This window comes from Oncorhynchus keta, chromosome 17 (assembly GCF_023373465.1).
Source record: "Oncorhynchus keta strain PuntledgeMale-10-30-2019 chromosome 17, Oket_V2, whole genome shotgun sequence".
NCBI lineage: Eukaryota > Metazoa > Chordata > Actinopteri > Salmoniformes > Salmonidae > Oncorhynchus > Oncorhynchus keta.
The window spans coordinates 43,625,234-43,639,875 of record NC_068437.1 but is presented as its reverse complement, the minus strand read 5'-3'; the positions used below and the strand labels follow the sequence as shown (position 1 = coordinate 43,639,875).

General features: G+C 44.6%; 1 protein-coding gene across 1 annotated transcript in view; it reads left to right on the top strand.

The window, feature by feature from the left end:
* Positions 1–14,642, top strand: part of LOC118395888 (spondin-1-like) — a 105,013-nt gene that overhangs the window by 39,415 nt on the left and 50,956 nt on the right. The window contains exons 5-6 of the mRNA XM_035789925.2: positions 120–242; positions 2,101–2,249. Of these exons, the coding sequence (XP_035645818.1) occupies positions 120–242; positions 2,101–2,249 (272 nt within the window). The remainder of the gene's footprint in view (positions 1–119; positions 243–2,100; positions 2,250–14,642) is intronic.

Below are 14,642 nucleotides of genomic sequence, written 5' to 3'. Positions count from 1 at the left end.
ATAATGGACATTCTGTATGGAGTCATATTCTTCAACTATTCTATTAGACCAAGCAACATCACCATTGTTATCCATTCTTTGTGCGTGTGTGTGTGCATGTGTATGTGTGTGCCTTTCAGAGGCTGTGTTTGGGGAGACCACAGAAAAGCCCCCTCTGGAATGCTGTGCCTGTGGGACGGCCAAGTACAGAGTCACCTTCTTTGGCAACTGGTCGGAGAAGATTCACCCTAAAGACTACCCCAGTAAGTCCCTCACTGGGGTCATACAGTATATCTACACCCCCACATGACTGTACAACCTCCCACCTGTTGCTCCTCTGTCTGTTTTCTATGGAGTGTGAAAGGATCTGCATTACAGTAATGAAGCAAGACATTGTGGTTGGGGAAGAAACACAAGAAGGTGACATTTTACCCTGGACATATTTAGACTGTCTGTTGACTCGAGTAACATGCTTATATTTTAGCAGATTTTTTATACTGGTCCCCCGTGGTAAATGAAACCCACAGTCCTGGCATTGTGAGGGCAACGCTCTACCAACTGAGCCACACAGGACATACTGCATGTCCTAAAGCAGCACACTGTGGTTTAGAGGATTCCTTTCCAATTCTTTGTGTTTTGTTGGGATTTAAAGGAAGAATGTTCAGTCAACATAGGTCAGTAAAACAGTATCAAAGCTGTTATGACACTGACTTCTTTGGAGCTGATGATCTGAACCACAGACGTATTCCTTGCAGTCAGCGTTATGTAGTCACAGCTTACGAAAGGAATCTCTATAAATCATTTGAGACAGGAAGAGGCTGTTTTGGCAGGAAATAAGAAAGGTTTTGGTACATTATAGCACATCACAGGGCTTCGCTATGGGCCTGATGGGTTTAAACAGATTAACTTGTATAGTTCGCCTTTCCCTCCAGCGGTATATAGAATCTTTCACAAATAGTAACGTATCATGGAAAAACATAATTACATTCAAGGGTTTCTGAGGAGAGCACTGAGGGACCATAGTACCAAGCATCAATTGTCTTTTGATAGAGTTATATATACAGTACCGTACAGTCACGTCCAAAATGATTGGCACCCTTGGTCAAGAGTGTGTGCAACTGGTGAACTGGAGGCAGGTGCAGGAGAGCAGAGACGAGTGAACAGGCACACTTTATTTGGCAGAAGGAAAACAGTCGGACCCCGACTATAGCGAAAACAACACTCCCACCAAAGGCAAAAGCGAATAGCGCACTCGTCACACAAATAATAATAATGAGAAACCAGCATGAAGTGTCACACATGACACGTAACGAACAATTACACACATGGACATGGGGGGGAACAGAGGATAATATACAAGTAGAGTAATGAGGGGATGTAAAACAGGTGTGCGGAAAAACAAGACAAAACAAATGGAAAATGAAAAGTGGAGCGGCGATGGCTAGAAGACCGGTGACGTCGACCGCCGAGCGCCGCACGAACAAGGAGAGGAGCCGACTTTGGCGGGAGTCATGACACCCTTGATAAAGATGAGCAAAAAGACTGTATAAAATAATACAAATATTGAGCTATGCAAAAAAAAATGTAATACTAATACAATTGCTCACAAAAAAAAATGTAACCACTATTGAGAGGGAGGGATCTTAGTCTTAGGGATCTTAATTATTTGTTTTTACTAGTTTTTACAAAATGTCTTTCTCTGAGCAATTGTATGAGTATAAAATAATACAATCATGTTTTTAAATGTTGAGCATACAATATAGCTCAGTATTGTATAATTGTTTTTATGCAGTCTTTTTTGCTGATTTTTATCAAGGATGCTAATCATTTTGGACCTGACTGACCTGACTGTACACATATATATGTGGTGTGACAGGGTCTATTCCAGCCTCAACTCTCTCAGTAATGATGAGGGCTCCAGCAATGGTAGTGCAGGCCTCACATTGTAACTAACAATGACCTTCCAGCCACATGTACAGTCAAAGGCAGGAGCGATCTGTCAGCCTCTACACACGCTGGCACGCACGCACGCACGCACGCACGCACACACACACACACACACACACACACACACACTTTATTTCTTTGTCAAATTGTCTCTTTGTTTCCCCCCCTATACAGGACGTGCCAATCATTGGTCAGCCCTCATCGGGGCATCCCACTCCAGGAGCTACGTCCTGTGGGAGTACAGGGGCTTCGCCAGTGAAGGGGTGAAACAGGTGGCAGAGCTGGGGTCTCCAGTTAAGATGGAGGAAGAGATTAGACAGAAGGTGAGCTTGGTGAGACTATGATAGAAGAGAGACTGTACAGTCAGGAGGTAAAACCAAACATCATGAAATCAGGCTACAGGAGGCCAGAGGGAGGAGCTATAGGAGAACGGTCTCATTATAATGGCTGGAATGGAATCGATGGAACCGAGTCAAACCTGTGGTTTCCATATGTTTGATGTGTTTGAAACCATTCTATTTATTCCATTACAATGAGCCCATCCTTTAGAATCTCCTCCCACCAGCCTCCTCTGGTTCAGACCTGTTCATGTACAGCTATATCTCCAATCTCGGATGTCTTGATATTTCTATTCTTTCAGCTGAGTGTTTTCTGTGCAGACCTTCGTAGTCATATCTCCTACCTGTCTCCGCCATCTGAAACAGCATGTCAAAGGTTGATCAGCTAATGGAAGGTGACATCTTAATGAAACACTTTAGTCCGTATACTGGCTGATCTGCACCACTCTGCTGTTTAACCTTCATTTCCTGCTATTGGGTGACATGGCAACAATAGAGTGTTGAGCCCAGGGACAGATGAGATGCTGAGGGGCATTTTGGGATGGCTGTGGAGGAGAGGGGGCATAGCTAATGGAGGGAGAAGTGAGAGAGGACAGCCACATCACAGAGAATCTGAAAGAAGAACTGAACTCGAGAACTAACTTGTCTTGTTGGAAACGGCATATGAGATTGAAATCAGTCCGAAGCATTTATTCCAGTGCTAAAATTGACCAAAAAAAGTGCAAGTAGGTTAATTTTGGTCGTAAAGTCAGTACCTTCCAGAACAGAGTTTCTTGAGATTTGAGTAAAAGAGTTCGTCCTGACTTATTTGAGTGTTGGGTTTTCAATTCGACAATGCCCACTTTCCCACTAACATGGGATAAACAGCTGAGGTGAATGTGCTCTCCAGTCGTACAGCAGAACACACTGACAGTGAGACAGACCTGCCCAGCAGCACAGCAGATTGGACTTTGTTTACATACTGTCAGACAGCATGTGGCGCATTTCTTTACTTGAGAAATACTAAAACCTCCTTGGCAAATACATCAAAATGAAATACAGATTTCTTGAGTCATCTTAGATTCAGAATATTTTGAGGAAGTGATGCTGGCTTTGTTCCTATGGTGTCTCATGGTGTTACATGCCTCCTTGAAGGAGGGAGGTGCAGGAATCAGGAGCAGGAGAGCAAGGAAGTCCCAGTGGCACAATACTTTATTAGAAGTCCCAACTCAAACACAACATGGGGGGAATACGCCCAAACGAGGTCGCCACACAGGGAAATAAACGTCGCACACGGGGGAGAAACCTCTACTCCTAAACACATACCAAAAACAGTACAACTGCCGCGTGAAAGAAAACCCTGTGGTGCAGATATGCACCCCTAACAAAGCAACTACAGAAAACAATCCCGCACAAAGACTAGCAGGCAGCAGAGGTAAATAAACCCACCGAAATCAACTACTAGGACCTCTGAGCACCGCCCGAACAGGGAGAGGAGCCCCCTTCGGTGGAAGTCGTGACACATGGGGGACAAACATCAGTAACTGCTACATCGAACCCCCTGAAACTTGAAACCATTTTATTCTTAATTAGCAACAGAAAAGAAAACCATGCAGAATCGGTGTGTTCAGGAAAAAGCTCGTAACCCACGTGGGATCCTTTGTCTTTCCTACAATGCTGTGAGGGCTGACAGATCATAGGGAATGTTACCACGTTTCAGACGGATGATAGAGCGCCGTGTTCTGTTCGACCTCTGTCACTTGCAAATATATGATTGGTTGTCACATATTCTGGATACGGGCCACAATCACCTGTGGCAGTGCTCCCACTTTCAACTCATCTGTTTTTATGTTTCAAACACTTCATTCACAAGTTGAATGATTGAATGTTGTTGTTGTAAGACATGGGTGTGATATCAAAGTATAATTCAAACCACAGGAATGAGCGTAAGTATTACGCTATTAGTATTAAAATCGAAACACTCTTGCAAAAGTTATATTACTCATTGAAATTAGTTATGAAACTAAATAGTGATAGAATTACATTGGACACAGATTAGTAATGGTCTTCACTGTATAGGATGCAGATGCTTCCAGAATTCAAAGAGCAGTCTGGTGGTGGTGTTATGACTGTTGGTGACCAGTGTTCTCACAGCCCCCTGTCATCCATCCGCTGCAGTGCACTGGCCTGTCAACACACAGTCTACACCATTCATCACACCTGTCATCCATCCACTGTAGTGCACTGGCCTGTCAACACACAGTCTACACCATTCATCACACCTGTCATCCATCCGCTGCAGTGCACTGGCCTGTCAACACACAGTCTACACCATTCATCACACCTGTCATCCATCCACTGCAGTGCACTGGCCTGTCAACACACAGTCTACACCATTCATCACACATGTCATCCATCCACTGCAGTGCACTGGCCTGTCAACACACAGTCTACACCATTCATCACACCTGTCATCCATCCTCTGCAGTGCACTGGCCTGTCAACACACAGTCTACACCATTCATCACACCTGTCATCCATCCGCTGCAGTGCACTGGCCTGTCAACACACAGTCTACACCATTCATCACACCTGTCATCCATCCTCTGCAGTGCACTGGCCTGTCAACACACAGTCTACACCATTCATCACACCTGTCATCCATCCACTGCAGTGCACTGGCCTGTCAACACACAGTCTACACCATTCATCACACCTGTCATCCATCCACTGCAGTGCACTGGCCTGTCAACACACAGTCTACACCATTCATCACACCTGTCATCCATCCACTGCAGTGCACTGGCCTGTCAACACACAGTCTACACCATTCATCACACCTGTCATCCATCCACTGCAGTGCACTGGCCTGTCAACAGTCTACACCATTCATCACACCTGTCATCCATCCTCTGCAGTGCACTGGCCTGTCAACACACAGTCTACACCATTCATCACACCTGTCATCCATCCTCTGCAGTGCACTGGCCTGTCAACAGTCTACACCATTCATCACACCTGTCATCCATCCTCTGCAGTGCACTGGCCTGTCAACAGTCTACACCATTCATCACACCTGTCATCCATCCACTGCAGTGCACTGGCCTGTCAACACACAGTCTACACCATTCATCACACCTGTCATCCATCCTCTGCAGTGCACTGGCCTGTCAACTCACAGTCTACACCATTCATCACACCTGTCATCCATCCACTGCAGTGCACTGGCCTGTCAACACACAGTCTACACCATTCATCACACCTGTCATCCATCCTCTGCAGTGCACTGGCCTGTCAACACACAGTCTACACCATTCATCACACCTGTCATCCATCCTCTGCAGTGCACTGGCCTGTCAACAGTCTACACCATTCATCACACCTGTCATCCATCCACTGCAGTGCACTGGCCTGTCAACACACAGTCTACACCATTCATCACACCTGTCATCCATCCTCTGCAGTGCACTGGCCTGTCAACACACAGTCTACACCATTCATCACACCTGTCATCCATCCACTGCAGTGCACTGGCCTGTCAACACACAGTCTACACCATTCATCACACCTGTCATCCATCCTCTGCAGTGCACTGGCCTGTCAACAGTCTACACCATTCATCACACCTGTCATCCATCCACTGCAGTGCACTGGCCTGTCAACACACAGTCTACACCATTCATCACACCTGTCATCCATCCACTGCAGTGCACTGGCCTGTCAACACACAGTCTACACCATTCATCACACCTGTCATCCATCCACTGCAGTGCACTGGCCTGTCAACACACAGTCTACACCATTCATCACACCTGTCATCGATCCTCTGCAGTGCACTGGCCTGTCAACAGTCTACACCATTCATCACACCTGTCATCTGTTTGCTTTGGAATGCCGTCTCCTGTATTATAGACGGGTTGGTTGTTGAGCAACACAACCGACTCCTGCGCAACAATGGGGCAAAACAGACGGGGTTGGCTTAGATTGTTGACAACATGTAAACTATATTTAGTCTCCAATGTTTTTAAAAACATCAATACACTTGTTGTCTCTCAAATACGTTGTTACAGTTGTTGGTTAGCTACCTAGTGAATCTTAGCCATGTTAGCATTTACATGAAATCAGTTCATAACACACCTCAAAACAAGACATGGCATCAAGAACAAGATGAAACTGTCTGAAGCGAGTCACGATTCCCCACATGGAAGTTTATTATCATTGTTGGTAGCTATCTAGCGATCCAGAATCAACTCGTGCGCATCGTTTTCGTGACGTTGTCAGCTAACCAATTTATATCATACATCAATGTGGCCATCAGAGACCTTGTTTTTTTATGTGATCCTACGTAGACATTTATATAATGGCTTATATACTAGAAATATCTACCTATACATCCTTATCTATAACACACCTGGTTTCAACTTGTGTTGAAGTGTCCATTTCTCTCTGAAGTTGTGGACGTAACAGGGAGATATTTAGAGTGAAATCATAGATATGGCAGCAGTGCTTTGGCATCTGTGAGTGTCTCTCTGACAACATGACCGTTTGTGGGTTACCTGTCACTCCTGCTATCTGGGCTTTGGAGCAGCTTTTTCTTGTCAGAGAGATTGTCAGTCTTTTCCTCCTGCAGATTTGTATTTTTGTAATCAGTATTTTGTGTCCTGTGATTTAACAGTCATTGCTAATAGAAAATAGAACGTAAAGTGGCTGCACACACATGCTTCCTTTGTCAAAGCTCACACAATCATTGATCAGCTTCCTGATGTTTGCTCTTAAATAGGCAATCTATCGTTTTGGTAAACAGCTGAGGGAGGGGCCTAGGGACAGCGCTCTGGATGCAAGGACTGACCATCCATGGGATAAAAAATGACACTTTTAACCATGTTTTGAGACTATGAAGTGTTTGACTACAATGACATTGTTTACAAACAATGGAGTACAACATGCTTACAGTTTTTAGTTATTATAGTAGCAATAGATGATTGCCTCTTTTAGACAGCCAGGAATGCTTAATGCTGTATAGGGATAAATGCCGCTCTAAGCCACAGCAATTGCTTCTATTCTGTTGAATTGAGAAACTGGCTATTGGCTGTTGTAGTATGTGCTTTCATTCTCACACGATAAGGGTAGATTATAACATTCAGTGATCATCATTTGACAATGTCGCGGGAAGAAATATTGTCCAGTTTTGGCGGTGATTACATTCTGTAATTCTGCTGCTGACCTTGGGAAATGCTACTGAAGGAGCTCAGAATCCATTTCTAGCCAGGGAAGGGAAATAGTTTCTGCTGAACACTGAAGCACTGGTACATAACAGTAGACTCAAGATAAGGCAGGGAAAACATGGATTCATCTGAATGAACAGACACCATAGGACAGGAGCTCGAGGTGAAACTCAGAATGAATTAACAGACACCATAGGACAGGAGCTCGAGGTGAAACTCAGAATGAATTAACAGACACCATAGGACAGGAGCTCGAGGTGAAACTCAGAATGAATTAACAGACACCATAGGACAGGAGCTCGAGGTGAAACTCAGAATGAATTAACAGACACCATAGGACAGGAGGTCGAGGTGAAACTCAGAATGAATTAACAGACACCATAGGACAGGAGCTCGAGGTGAAACTCAGAATGTTAATCTCCATGCTCTGGTATTTACATTAAGTAAAGACAGAATCAAAATAAATGGTTCTGAACACTTCATTACAATGTTACGCTGTACATTTAAATTTGTGTAAATAATAACTGAAGATTATTTCTCAACATAATATCATTCGTTGTTTTTAGTAATGAGCCGTATGAGCAAATTCTGATTTCTATCATTTGTATCGCCTTCTGTACACAGAAAAAAAGAGTTCTTTGGCTGTCTCCATAGGAGAACCCTTTTTGGTTCCAGGTAGAACTCTGGTTCCATGTGGAATTCTCTTTGTAAAGGGTTCTACCTGGAACCAAAGGGTTCTACCTGGAACAAAAAGGGTTCTTCAAAGGGTTATCCTATGTGGATGGCTGAATAACCCTTTTAGGTTCTAGATAGCACCTTTTTTCTAAGAGTGTTCTGTTATTCTGGAAGTTATTTTCAATGTTTATTAATGGTCCCATTCTGGCTCTGGTAGCCATGACTTATACAGGCATTTGTTGAAGTGCTGTGGACTGTGGAGATTGTTGTCCTTGAGCTCAACCAACTGTCATCTTGTATAGAGGGGCTGTGGAACCCGTGAGAGGACAATTGAAGAGAGTAAGGGTGTCAAACATGATGATTACATATTGATGAGGTTCAAGTGAGGGGGCCATACTCATAGCATAGGTAGAAAGCAATACAGCATTTCAGTGAAGAAGTTATTGAAAAGATTGCCCCTTTAAGTAGTCTGTTCTTTTGAAAATGTACAGTAGGACCTTGGTACAGATATATGCTCCTTGCCAAGGATTTGTATTCCAGATATAATTATTATTGGGTGTTTTATGATGATCCCCATCATGATAAAATGTGTATTGTGCTAACTATTACCAATTCACAGTATGAAGTTAATGACAACTCGGCTTATGCTGTAATGTTGTCCTCTAACCAAGGCAATGTGGTGAGTGCCTTCAGTGTTCCCTGATGTAACAGTGCTGTGAACTTTCAATTTCCTCTAACAGTATGGTGCATTCCATTTGCATACAATTGACATCCTTGGAATGCTTAACAACACAATCTAATCTCTCTCTGTGTGTGTGTGTGTGTGTGTGTGTGTGTGTGTGTGTGTGTGTGTGTGTGTGTGTGTGTGTGTGTGTGTGTGTGTGTGTGTGTGTGTGTGTGTGTGTGTGTGTGTGTGTGTGTGTGTGTGTGTGTGTGTGTGTGCGTGCATGCATTGAATCACAAAGCAGCTAACACATTGAGATTAGACATGGGCAACACGCACTGAGTTTCAACATTTACATGCATTATCAATGGCTCACATGATACACATTTAATGTCATGTCCGTATTGTAAGGACCCCCACAAATGCAGCAAATTGAAAACATGCAAATTTACATGTCACATTTCCAGGCTGTAAGTTGTGAGGAAATGCTTGCAAGTTCGGAATCAGACTCTAATTAAGATTTGGCAGGACATCACTGTCAAACAGTGTTTCCCTCTATATCTCCCTCTGTATCCCTCTATATCCCCCTCTATATCCAACTCTGTATCTCCCTCTGTATCGCTCTATATCCCCCTCTATATCCAACTCTATATCCCCCTCTATATCCAACTCTGTATCCCTCTATATCCCCCTCTATATCGAACTCTGTATCCCCCTCTATATCCCCCTCTATATCCCCCTCTGTATCCCTCTATATCCCCCTCTATATCCCCCTCTGTATCCCTCTATATTCAACTCTGTATCCCCCTTTCCCCCTTCTGATGACCAGGTGGCGAATCGCATCTCTGCATGTCTGGCAGACATATCAGTGTGGATGACGGATCACCACCTCAAGCTGAACCTCGGCAAGACGGAGCTGCTCTTCCTCCCGGGGAAGGACTGCCCGTTCCATGATCTCGCCATCACGGTTGACAACTCCATTGTGTCCTCCTCCCAGAGTGCTAAGAACCTTGGCGTGATCCTGGAAAACACCCTGTCGTTCTCAACTAACATCAAGGCGGTGTCCCGTTCCTGTAGGTTCATGCTCTACAACATCCGCAGAGTACGACCCTGCCTCACACAGGAAGCGGCGCAGGTCCTAATCCAGGCACTTGTCATCTCCCGTCTGGATTACTGCAACTCGCTGTTGGCTGGGCTCCCTGCCTGTGCCATTAAACCCCTACAACTCATCCAGAACGCCGCAGCCCGTCTGGTGTTCAACCTTCCCAAGTTCTCTCACGTCACCCCGCTCCTCCGCTCTCTCCACTGGCTTCCAGTTGAAGCTCGCATCCGCTACAAGACCATGGTGCTTGCCTACGGAGCTGTGAGGGGAACGGCACCTCTGTACCTCCAGGCTCTGATCAGGCCCTACACCCAAACAAGGGCACTGCGTTCATCCACCTCTGGCCTGCTCGCCTCCCTACCACTGAGGAAGTACAGTTCCCGCCCAGCCCAGTCAAAACTGTTCGCTGCTCTGGCCCCCCAATGGTGGAACAAACTCCCTCACGACGCCAGGACAGCGGAGTCAATCACCACCTTCCGGAGACACCTGAAACCCCACCTCTTTAAGGAATACCTAGGATAGGATAAGTAATCCTTCTCACCCCCCTAGAAGATTTAGATGCACTATTGTAAAGTGGCTGTTCCACTGGATGTCATAAGGTGAATGCACCAATTTGTAAGTCGCTCTGGATAAGAGCGTCTGCTAAATGACTTAAATGTAATGTAAAAATATATCTTCCTCTATATCCACCTCTGTATCTTCCTCTGTATCTCCCTCTGTATCCCCCTCTATATCCAACTCTGTTACCCCTTCTGTATCCCTCTATATCCCCCTATAAATCCAACTCTGTATCCCCCTCTGTATCCCTCTATATCCCCCTCTATATCCAACTCTGTATCTCCCTCTGTATCTTCCTCTATATCCCCCTCTATATCCAACTCTGTATCCCCCTCTGTATCTTCCTCTATATCCCCCCTCTATATCCCCCTCTGTATCTCCCTCTGTATCCCTCTATATCCAACTCTGTATCCCCTCTGTATCTTCCTCTATATCCCCCTCTATATCCCCCTCTGTATCCCTCTATATCCCCCTCTATATCCAACTCTGTATCTCCCTCTGTATCCCTCTATATCCCCCTCTAAATCCAACTCTGTATCCCCCTCTGTATCCCTTTATATCCCCCTCTATATCCAACTCTGTATCCCCCTCTGTATCCCTCTATATCCTGCTCTATATCCCCCTCTGTATCTCCCTCTATATCCCAATCTATATCCAACTCTGTATCCCCCTCTGTATCCCTCTATATCCAACTCTGTATCCCCTCTGTATCTTCCTCTATATCCCCCTCTATACCCCCCTCTGTATCTCCCTCTGTATCCCTCTATATCCCCCTCTATATCCAACTCTGTATCCCCCTCTGTATCCCCCTCTGTATTCCTCTATATCCCCCTCTATATCCAACTCTGTATCTTCCTCTATATCCCCCTCTATATCCAACTCTGTATCCCCCTCTGTATCTCCCTCTGTATCCCTCTATATCCCCCTCTATATCCAACTCTGTATCCCCCTCTGTATCCCCCTCTGTATCCCCCTCTATATCCCTATACTCCAACACTGTATCCCCCTCTGTATCTTCCTCTATATCCCCCTCTGTATCCCCCTCTGTATCCCTCTATATCCAACTCTGTATCCCCTTCCCCTCTATATCCAACTCTGTATCCCCCTCTGTATCTCCCTCTGTATCCCTCTATATCCCCCTCTATATCCAACTCTGTATCCCCCTCTGTATCCCCCTCTGTATCCCCCTCTGTATCTCCCTCTATATCCCTCTATATCCCCCTCTATATCCAACTCTGTATCCCCCTCTGTATCTTCCTCTATATCCCCCTCTATATCCCCTTCTGTATCTCCCTCTGTATCCCTCTATATCCGCCTCTAAATCCAACTCTGTATCTCCCTCTGTATCCCTCTATATCCCTCTAAATCCAACTCTGTATCTCCCTCTGTATCTTCCTCTATATCCGCCTCTAAATCCAACTCTGTACTCTGTATCTATATCCCCTCTATATCCAACTCTGTATCCCCCTCTGTATCTTCCTCTATATCCCCCTCTATATCCCCTTCTGTATCTCCCTCTGTATCCCTCTATATCCGCCTCTAAATCCAACTCTGTATCTCCCTCTGTATCCCTCTATATCCGCCTCTAAATCCAACTCTGTATCTCCCTCTGTATCCCTCTATATCCCCCTCTATATCCAACTCTGTATCCCCCTCTGTATCCCTCTATATCCCCCTCTATATCCAACTCTGTATCTCCCTCTCTATATCCCCCTCTCTATCTCCCTCTATATCCTCCTCAAGAAGAGCTCAATCTAGAGCTGGGGCAATTTAAAGTAAATGCGATCTCTGGAGAGCTCTGTCTGTTGGCCCGGCCTTTCCACCACGCCTGCTAGCCCTAACAGTCCACACTATTGCCTAATGCTTTTTACAGACATTCTTAAGCTTTCAGGGTTTTGGATGGCCGCCACAGGATTCTTCACTGTGTGAATCTTCTGCTCGCTGGGCACGTTCGGGCAGGATTGTTTGAAAGGTGTTCCAGTAGTTTATCGAGGAATAATTGTCTAATTTCAACCAACTGCCAGTTTCTGGTTGCCTGTCAGCTCAGCTTTGTGATTTTTCACAGAGACATCAGTATTTGAAAGACAGGCCTAACCCCTCTCTTGGCTTGTGAGGCTGATCTTACAATAGACTTCCCTGTAAAATAAAACCTGGCATAGTCTGATAAACAATGACATGGCTTGAAACTGAATTGAATTGCCTTTTACTGAGGTATACATTTCTATAGATAATAGATATAAAACAGTGGATACTGAGGGGAGGACGGCTCATAATAATGGCTGGAACTGAGAAAATGTAATGGCATCAAATACATGGAAACAATGTGCTTGATGTATTTGATACCATTCCACTTATTCCACCCCAGCCATTTCCACAAACCTGTCCTCCCCAATTAAGCTGCCACCAACCTCCTGTGATATAAAACTATAGTGATTTCTGATTTCACTCACCATTGTCACTACAGAAAACTTTAATATACAGTACACAGACCAGGTAATTCCACATTCTGTTATAGACATCAGAAGTCCGCCTTATGTTACAGAGAGAAGGACATGACAGACCAATCAGAACTCATCTCTGCATTTCCAACCGTTCCATTATATCAGCCAATCATGAGTAGCCAGAAAGGGTTCTGTCTCCTTGGCAAAACTAGGCTCGTAATTTACATTTTGAATTAATATTTACAGATTTCATACGAGTTTGTAAGTTAATGCACATGAAATGCTTTTTGTTATTGGCCTACTGTGAAAGAGGAACTATGGTCAAAAACCCACATGAAGGAATTTAGATACAGTGCCTTGCGAAAGTATTCGCCCCCTTGAAATTTGCGACCTTTTGCCACATTTCAGGCTTCAAACATAAAGATATAAAGCTGTATTTTTTTGTGAAGAATCAACAACAAGTGGGACACAATCATGAAGAGGAACGACATTTATTGGATATTTCAAACTTTTTTAACAAATCAAAAACTGAAAAATTGGGCGTGCAAAATTATTCAGCCCCTTTACTTCCAGTGCAGCAATCTCTCTCCAGAAGTTCAGCGAGGATCTCTGAATGATCCAATGTTGACCTAAATGACTAATGATGATAAATACAATCCACCTGTGTGTAATCAAGTCTCTGTATAAATGCACCTGCACTGTGATAGTCTCAGAGGTCCGTTAAAAGCACAGAGAGCATCATGAAGAACAAGGAACACACCAGGCAGGTCCGAGATACTGTTGTGAAGAAGTTTAAAGCCGGATTTGGATACAAAAAGATTTCCCAAGCTTTAAACATCCCAAGGAGCACTGTGCAAGCGATAATATTGAAATGGAAGGAGTATCAGACCACTGCAAATCTACCAAGACCTGGCCGTCCCTCTAAACTTTCAGCTCATACAAGGAGAAGACTGATCAGAGATGCAGCCAAGAGGCACATGATCACTCTGGATGAACTGCAGAGATCTACAGCTGAGGTGGGAGACTCTGTCCATAGGACAACAATCAGTCGTATATTACACAAATCTGGCCTTTATGGAAGAGTGGCAAGAAGAAAGCCATTTCTTAAAGATATCCATAAAAAGTGTCGCCACAAGCCACCTGGGAGACACACCAAACATGTGGAAGAAGGTGCTCTGGTCAGATGAAACCAAAATTGAACATTTTGGCAACAATGCAAAACGTTATGTTTGGCGTAAAAGCAACACAGTTCATCACCCTGAACACACCATCCCCACTGTCAAACATGGTGGTGGCAGCATCATGGTTTGGGCCTGCTTTTCTTCAGCAGGGACAGGGAAGATGGTTAAAATTAATGGGAAGATGGATGGAGCCAAATACAGGACCATTCTGGGAGAAAACCTGATGGAGTCTGCAAAAGACCTGAGACTGGGACGGAGATTTGTCTTCCAACAAGACAATGATCCAAAACATAAAGCAAAATCTACAATGGAATGGTTCAAAAATAAACATATCCAGGTGTTAGAATGGCCAAGTCAAAGTCCCGACCTTAATCCAATCGAGAATCTGTGGAAAGAACTGAAAACTGCTGTTCACAAATGCGCTCCATCCAACCTCACTGAGCTCGAGCTGTTTTGTAAGGAAGAATGGGAAAACATTTCAGTCTCTCGATGTGCAAAACTGATAGAGACATACCCCAAGCGACTTACAGCTGTAATCACATCAAAAGGTGGC